Raw genomic sequence first — 9372 nt, forward strand, 5'->3', positions numbered from 1 at the left:
TATTGCATCTCTTCTCTCTATTCACAAGAGCAGCAACTCCTAAATCAGCAGATATTGCATCTCTTCTCTCTATTCACAAGAGCAGCAACTCCTAAATCAGCAGATATCGCATCTCTTCTCTCTATTAACAAGAGCAGCAACTCAGTGGCCTAGTGGTTAGAGTGTCCGCCCTGAGATCGGTAGGTTGGAGTTGAAATCCCAGTGGCACTCAGCATCAAGGGTTGGAGTTGGGGGTTAAATCACCAAAATGATTCCCGGGCGCGGCGCCGCTGCTGCCCACTGCTCCCCAAGGGGATGGGACAAATGCAGAGGACAAATGTCACCACATCTAGTGTGTGTGTGACAATCATTGCTACTTTAATCTTTAATCTTAATCCTAAATCAGCAGATATTGCATCTCTCCTCTCTATTCACAAGAGCAGCAACATCACACCTTTCCCATGTCTTTAAAGGCCTACTGAAAGCCACTACTACCGACCACGCAATCTGATAGTTTATATATCAATGATGAAATCTTAACATTATAACACATGCCAATACGGCCGGGTTAACTTATAAAGTGACATTTTAAATTTGCCGCTAAACTTCCGGTTCGAAACGCCTCTGAGGATGACGTATGCGCGTGACGTAGCCCGGGGAACACGGGTATGCCTTCCACATTGAAGCCAATACGAAAAAGCTCTGTTTTCATTTCATAATTCCACAGTATTCTGGACATCTGTGTTGGTGAATCTGTTGCAATCATGTTCATTGCATTATGAAGAAGGAAGCCGAGCAAGCAAAGAAGAAAGTTGTCGGTGCGAAATGGACGTATTTTTCGAACGTAGTCAGCCACAACAGTGCGCTTCTTTGTTTACATTCCCGAAAGATGCAGTCAAGATGGAAGAACTCGGATAACAGAGACTCTAACCAGGAGGACATTTGACTTGGATACACAGACGCCTGTAGAGAACTGGGACAACACAGACTCTTACCAGGATTACTTTGATTTGGATGACAAAGACGCAGACGTGCTACTGTGAGTATGCAGCTTTGGCTTCTAAACATTTGATCGCTTGACCGTATGTGCGCAACTTTTTTTTGCGTATGTACGTAACTTTTTAAAATATATAAGCTTATGAACCTTGGGTTAGGTGAACGGTCTTTTGGGCTGAGTGATTGTGTGTGTTGATCAGGTGTTTGAATTGTATTGGTGTGTTCTATGGAGCTAGGAGCTAGCATAGGAGATAGCATAACACGTACCGTACCGTACGTGCGCGTCACGTACGTAACTTTTTAAAAATATATAAGCTTTATGAACCTTGGGTTAGGTGAACGGTCTTTTGGGCTGAGTGATTGTGTGTGTTGATCAGGTGTTTGAATTGTATTGGCGTGTTCTATGGAGCTAGGAGCTAGCAGAGGAGCTAGGAGCTAGCATAACAAACAGGTAGGTGTTTTTATGCAGGATTAATTTATGTCATATTAAATATAAGCCTGGTTGTGTTGTGGCTAATAGAGTATATATATGTCTTGTGTTTATTTACTGTTGTAGTCATTCCCAGCTGAATATCAGGTCACCCCCGCCTCTCACAGCATCTTCCCTATCTGAATAGCTTCAACTCCCCACTAGTCCTTCACTTGCACTTTACTCATCCACAAATCTTTCATCCTCGCTCAAATTAATGGGGAAATTGTCGCTTTCTCGGTCCGAATCTCTCTCACTTCATGCGGCCATCATTGTAAACAATAGGGAACTTTGCGTATATGTTCAACTGACTACGTCACGCTACTTCCGGTAGGTGCAAGCCTTTTTTTTATCAGATACCAAAAGTTGCAATCTTTATCGTCGTTGTTCTATACTAAATCCTTTCAGCAAAAATATGGCAATATCGCGAAATGATCAAGTATGACACATAGAATAGATCTGCTATCCCCGTTTAAATAAAAAAAAATCATTTCAGTAGGCCTTTAATTGTCCTGTAAAAGTGAGAGGAAGTAGTGTTTAAAAAGTGATGGAAATAGTTGAGTGCATTAGGACCATCAGTACATAAAGTGTCTATTTCTGTCAGAGAGTCAAGAAAACAAGTCTATTTTCTCCTCAAAGTTGTCCATTATCAACCCTCCATTAACTGTCTCTCTGTTTGGGAACCTGCTGCTCTGCTGCTCTGCTGCTCTGTGGCTCTTTCCAATACCCCCCCCCCCCCCCCCAGACACACACACACACACACACACACACACACACACACACACACACACACACACACACACACACACACACACACACACACACACACACACACACACACACACACACACACACACACACACACACACACACACACACACACACACACACACACCTCCACCGTCTGTCTTCCGTTTGATCGATCTCTTCCTTCAAAGTGTTCATTTCTTTTCATCCCTCTCCATCTGGATATCTGCAAGCTGCTTGAAAAAAGAAACATAATGACGCCCAATACGTTGTTTGTCAATAGAGCATAAATGCTGTCTTTAAATTGAATAACAAACCTCCTCTGCTGTTAAAGTCTGCCACACCTTGCTCTTCATTCAGGCACTGCTTTCACATTAGGGAACAAAGAAAAGACCTAAAGTGGGAAGATCTGCAAGAGTTTTGATGTATTTTTGCTGCTCGCACATTTCTATCATCTTATTAGATCTGATGTGAGCGTGAAAACTATGGCCGTGGTGGAGCTCCCGGCCAACGCCACCATTGGAGCTCCCGGCCAACGCCACCATTGGAGCTCCCGGCCAACGCCATCCTTGGAGCTCCCGGCCAACGCCATCCTTGGAGCTCCCGGCCAACGCCACCATTGGAGCTCCCGGCCAACGCCACCATTGGAGCTCTCGGCCAACGCCACCATTGGAGCTCCCGGCCAACGCCACCATTGGAGCTCCCGGCCAACGCCACCATTGGAGCTCCCGGCCAACGCCACCATTGGAGCTCCCGGCCAACGCCATCCTTGGAGCTCCCGGCCAACGCCATCCTTGGAGCTCCTGGCCAACGCCATCCTTGGAGCTCCTGCCCAACGCCACCATTGGAGCTCCCGGCCAACGCCATCCTTGGAGCTCCTGCCCAACGCCACCATTGGAGCTCCCGGCCAACGCCACCATTGGAGCTCCCGGCCAACGCCATCCTTGGAGCTCCTGCCCAACGCCACCATTGGAGCTCCCGGCCAACGCCACCATTGGAGCTCCTGCCCAACGCCACCATTGGAGCTCCCGGCCAACGCCATCCTTGGAGCTCCTGCCCAACGCCACCATTGGAGCTCCCGGCCAACGCCACCATTGGAGCTCCCGGCCAACGCCACCATTGGAGCTCCCGGCCAACGCCACCATTGGAGCTCCCGGCCAACGCCACCATTGGAGCTCCCGGCCAACGCCATCCTTGGAGCTCCCGGCCAACGCCATCCTTGGAGCTCCTGGCCAACGCCATCCTTGGAGCTCCTGCCCAACGCCACCATTGGAGCTCCCGGCCAACGCCATCCTTGGAGCTCCTGCCCAACGCCACCATTGGAGCTCCCGGCCAACGCCACCATTGGAGCTCCCGGCCAACGCCATCCTTGGAGCTCCTGCCCAACGCCACCATTGGAGCTCCCGCCCAACGCCACCATTGGAGCTCCCGGCCAACGCCACCATTGGAGCTCCCGGCCAACGCCATCCTTGGAGCTCCTGCCCAACGCCACCATTGGAGCTCCCGGCCAACGCCACCATTGGAGCTCCCGGCCAACGCCACCATTGGAGCTCCCAGCCAACGCCATCCTTGGTGCTCCTGCCCAACGCCACCATTGGAGCTCCCGGCCAACGCCACCATTGGAGCTCCCGGCCAACGCCACCATTGGAGCTCCTGCCCAACGCCACCATTGGAGCTCCCGGCCAACGCCACCATTGGAGCTCCCAGCCAACGCCATCCTTGGAGCTCCTGCCCAACGCCACCATTGGAGCTCCCGGCCAACGCCACCATTGGAGCTCCCGGCCAACGCCATCCTTGGAGCTCCCGGCCAACGCCATCCTTGGAGCTCCTGGCCAACGCCATCCTTGGAGCTCCTGCCCAACGCCACCATTGGAGCTCCCGGCCAACGCCATCCTTGGAGCTCCTGCCCAACGCCACCATTGGAGCTCCCGGCCAACGCCACCATTGGAGCTCCCGGCCAACGCCATCCTTGGAGCTCCTGCCCAACGCCACCATTGGAGCTCCCGGCCAACGCCACCATTGGAGCTCCTGCCCAACGCCACCATTGGAGCTCCCGGCCAACGCCATCCTTGGAGCTCCTGCCCAACGCCACCATTGGAGCTCCCGGCCAACGCCACCATTGGAGCTCCCGGCCAACGCCACCATTGGAGCTCCCAGCCAACGCCATCCTTGGAGCTCCTGCCCAACGCCACCATTGGAGCTCCCGGCCAACGCCACCATTGGAGCTCCCGGCCAACGCCACCCTTGGAGCTCCTGCCCAACGCCACCATTGGAGCTCCCGGCCAACGCCACCATTGGAGCTCCCAGCCAACGCCATCCTTGGAGCTCCTGCCCAACGCCACCATTGGAGCTCCCGGCCAACGCCACCATTGGAGCTCCTGCCCAACGCCACCATTGGAGCTCCCGGCCAACGCCACCATTGGAGCTCCCGGCCAACGCCACCATTGGAGCTCCTGCCCAACGCCACCATTGGAGCTCCCGGCCAACGCCACCATTGGAGCTCCTGCCCAACGCCACCATTGGAGCTCCCGGCCAACGCCATCCTTGGAGCTCCTGCCCAACGCCACCATTGGAGCTCCCGGCCAACGCCACCATTGGAGCTCCCGGCCAACGCCACCATTGGAGCTCCCAGCCAACGCCATCCTTGGTGCTCCTGCCCAACGCCACCATTGGAGCTCCCGGCCAACGCCACCATTGGAGCTCCCGGCCAACGCCACCATTGGAGCTCCTGCCCAACGCCACCATTGGAGCTCCCGGCCAACGCCACCATTGGAGCTCCCAGCCAACGCCATCCTTGGAGCTCCTGCCCAACGCCACCATTGGAGCTCCCGGCCAACGCCACCATTGGAGCTCCCGGCCAACGCCATCCTTGGAGCTCCCGGCCAACGCCTCATCCTTGGAGCTCCTGGCCAACGCCATCCTTGGAGCTCCTGCCCAACGCCACCATTGGAGCTCCCGGCCAACGCCATCCTTGGAGCTCCTGCCCAACGCCACCATTGGAGCTCCCGGCCAACGCCACCATTGGAGCTCCCGGCCAACGCCATCCTTGGAGCTCCTGCCCAACGCCACCATTGGAGCTCCCGGCCAACGCCACCATTGGAGCTCCTGCCCAACGCCACCATTGGAGCTCACCGGCCAACGCCATCCTTGGAGCTCCTGCCCAACGCCACCATTGGAGCTCCCGGCCAACGCCACCATTGGAGCTCCCGGCCAACGCCACCATTGGAGCTCCCAGCCAACGCCATCCTTGGAGCTCCTGCCCAACGCCACCATTGGAGCTCCCGGCCAACGCCACCATTGGAGCTCCCGGCCAACGCCACCATTGGAGCTCCTGCCCAACGCCACCATTGGAGCTCCCGGCCAACGCCACCATTGGAGCTCCCAGCCAACGCCATCCTTGGAGCTCCTGCCCAACGCCACCATTGGAGCTCCCGGCCAACGCCACCATTGAGCTCCTGCCCAACGCCACCATTGGAGCTCCCGGCCAACGCCACCATTGGAGCTCCCGGCCAATCGCCACCATTGAGCTCCTGCCAACGCCACCATTGGAGCTCCCGGCCAACGCCACCATTGAGAGCTCCCAGCCAACGCCATCCTTGAGCTCCTGCCCAACGCCACCATTGGAGCTCCCGGCCAACGCACCATTGGAGCTCCCGGCCAACGCCACCATTGGAGCTCCTGCCCAACGCCACCATTGGAGCTCCCGGCCAACGCCACCATTGGAGCTCCTAGCCAACGCCATCCTTGGAGCTCCTGCCCAACGCCACCATTGGAGCTCCCGGCCAACGCCACCATTGGAGCTCCTGCCCAACGCCACCATTGGAGCTCCCGGCCAACGCCACCATTGGAGCTCCCGGCCAACGCCACCATTGGAGCTCCTGCCCAACGCCACCATTGGAGCTCCCGGCCAACGCCACCATGGAGCTCCCGGCCAACGCCATCCTTGGAGCTCCTGCCCAAACGCCACCATTGGAGCTCCCGGCACGCCACCATTGGAGCTCCTGCCAACGCCACCATTGGAGCTCCTGCCCAACGCCACCATTGGAGCTCCCGGCCAACGCCACCATTGGAGCTCCGCCAACCCACCATTGGAGCCCTGGCTAAATGGAGCCATTTGTTGGAGGACATCATAGAAAAGATAGGTGTAAGGAGGGCGTTTTGCTTTTTCATCATACATAGACGTTTTCAAGCGGAAGTTTCGCGGGAAATTTAAAATGTCACTTTATAAGTTAACCCGGCCGTATTGGCATGTGTTGCAATGTTAAGATTTCATCATTGATATATCAAACTATCAGACTGCGTGGTCGCTAGTAGTGGCTTTCAGTAGGCCTTTAAAGTATTCAGACACACAAACATAGATAATGTATTCAGACACACAAACATAGATTCATGTATTCAGACACACTAACATAGATTCATGTATTCAGACACACAAACATAGATTAATGTATCCATACACACAAACAATAGATTCATGTATTCAGACACACAAACATAGATTCATGTATTCAGACACAAACATAGATTCATGTATCCTACCACAACATAGATTCTGTATCAGACACATACATAGATCATGTATTCAGACACACAAACATAGATTCATGTATTCAGACACACAAACATAGATTCATGTATTCAGACACACAAACATAGATTCATGTATTCAGACACACAACATAGATTCATGTATTCAGACACACAACATAGATTCATGTATTCAGACACACAAACATAGATTCATGTATTCAGACACACAAACATAGATTCATGTATTCAGACACACAAACATAGATTCATGTATTCAGACACACAAACATAGATTCATGTATTCAGACACAAACATAGATTTCATGTATTCAGATCACACAAACATAGATTCATGTATTCAGACACACAAACATAGATTCATGTATTCAGACACACAAACATAGATTCATGTATCAGACACACAAACATAGATTCATGTATTCAGACACACAAACATAGATTCATGTATTCAGACACACAAACACTAGATTCATGTATTCAGACACACAAACATAGATTCATGTATTCAGACACACAAACATAGATTCATGTATTCAGACACACAAACATAGATTCATGTATTCAGACACACAAACATAGATTCATGTATTCAGACACACAAACATAGATTCATGTATTCAGACACACTAACATAGATTCATGTATTCAGACACACAACATAGATGTCATGTATTCAGACACCCAAAATAGATTCATGTATTCAGACACACAAACATAGATTCATGTATTCAGACACACAACATAGATTCTTGTATTCAGACACACAAACATAGATTCATGTATTCAGACACACAAACATAGATTCATGTATTCAGACACACAAACATAGATTCATGTATTCAGACACACAAACATAGATTCATGTATTCAGACACACAAACATAGATTCATGTATTCAGACACACAAACATAGATTCATGTATTCAGAACACAAACATAGATTCATGTATCAGACACACAAACATAGATTCATGTATTCAGACACACAAACATAGATTCATGTATTCAGACACACAAACATAGATTCATGTATGTCAGACACACAAACATAGATTCATGTATTCAGACACACAAACATAGATTCATGTATTCAGACACACACAACATAGATTAATGTATTCAGACACACAAACATAGATTCATGTATTCAGACACACAAACATAGATTCATGTATTCAGGACACACAAACATAGATTCATGTATTCAGACACACAAACATAGATTCATGTATTCAGACACACAAACATAGATTCATGTATTCAGACACACAAACATAGATTCATGTATTCAGACACACAAACATAGATTCATGTATTCAGACACACAAACATAGATTCATGTATTCAGACACACAAACATAGATTCATGTATTCAGACACACAAACATAGATTCATGTATTCAGACACACAAACATAGATTCATGTATTCAGACACACAAACATAGATTCATGTATTCAGACACACAACATAGATTCATGTATTCAGACACACAAACATAGATTCATGTATTCAGACACACAAACATAGATTCATGTATTCAGACACACAAACATAGATTCATGTATTCAGACACACAAACATAGATTCATGTATTCAGACACACAAACATAGATTCATGTATTCAGACACACAAACATAGATTCATGTATTCAGACACACAAACATAGATTCATGTATTCAGACACACAAACATAGATTCATGTATTCAGACACACAAACATAGATTCATGTATTCAGACACACAAACATAGATTCATGTATTCAGACACACAAACATAGATTCATGTATTCAGACACACCAAACATAGATTCATGTATTCAGACACACAAACATAGATTCATGTATTCAGACACACAAACATAGATTCATGTATTCAGACACACAAACATAGATTCATGTATTCAGACACACAAACATAGATTCATGTATTCAGACACACAAACATAGATTCATGTATTCAGACACACAAACATAGATTCATGTATTCAGACACACAAACATAGATGTCATGTATTCAGACACACAAACATAGATTCATGGATGCAGGTCACTCAGATGAGCACTGGACTGTTCAGTGAGGACATGAAGTCTCAGCCCTGAGCACTTAAGACATGTTTTCACGTGTGGACATGCAAGTCTCAGACTTGAGCAACTAAGGACATGTTTTCACGTGTGGACAGTGCAAGTCTCAGACTGAGCACTGAAGGACATGTTTTCACGTGTGGACATGCAAGTCTCAGACTTGAGCACTAAGGACATGTTTTCACGTGTGGACATGCAAGTCTCAGACTTGAGCACTAAGGACATGTTTCACGTGTGGACATGCAAGTCTCAGACTTGAGCACTAAGGACATGTTTTCAGTGTGGACATGCAAGTCTCAGACTTGAGCACTAAGGACATGTTTTCACGTGTGGACATGCAAGTCTCAGACTTGAGCACTAAGGACATGTTTTCACGTGTGGACATGCAAGTCTCAGACTTGAGCACTAAGGACATGTTTTCACGTGTGGACATGCAAGTCTCAGACTTGAGCACTAAGGACATGTTTTCACGTGTGGACATGCAAGTCTCAGACTTGAGCACTAAGGACATGTTTTCAGTGTGGACATGCAAGTCTCAGACTTGA

The 9372-nt window shown here is 49.4% G+C and overlaps 1 protein-coding gene across 1 annotated transcript; it reads left to right on the plus strand.

Annotated features, from left to right (window-relative positions):
- Positions 1 to 2676: 2676 nt before the first annotated feature.
- Positions 2677 to 6324, plus strand: LOC133633448 (proline-rich protein 36-like). Its single transcript, XM_062025974.1, has one exon. It carries the CDS (start codon positions 2677 to 2679, stop codon positions 6322 to 6324), a length of 3648 nt encoding a protein of 1215 aa, XP_061881958.1.
- The last annotated feature ends 3048 nt before the right edge of the window (positions 6325 to 9372 follow it).

The sequence above is a fragment of the Entelurus aequoreus genome, linkage group LG18 (assembly GCF_033978785.1).
Source record: "Entelurus aequoreus isolate RoL-2023_Sb linkage group LG18, RoL_Eaeq_v1.1, whole genome shotgun sequence".
In the NCBI taxonomy this organism is placed as follows: domain Eukaryota; kingdom Metazoa; phylum Chordata; class Actinopteri; order Syngnathiformes; family Syngnathidae; genus Entelurus; species Entelurus aequoreus.

Excerpts from the sequence above, each read along its gene's own strand:
- LOC133633448 (XM_062025974.1), top strand. The coding sequence starts at position 2,677 with ATGGCCGTGGTGGAGCTCCCGGCCAACGCCACCATTGGAGCTCCCGGC.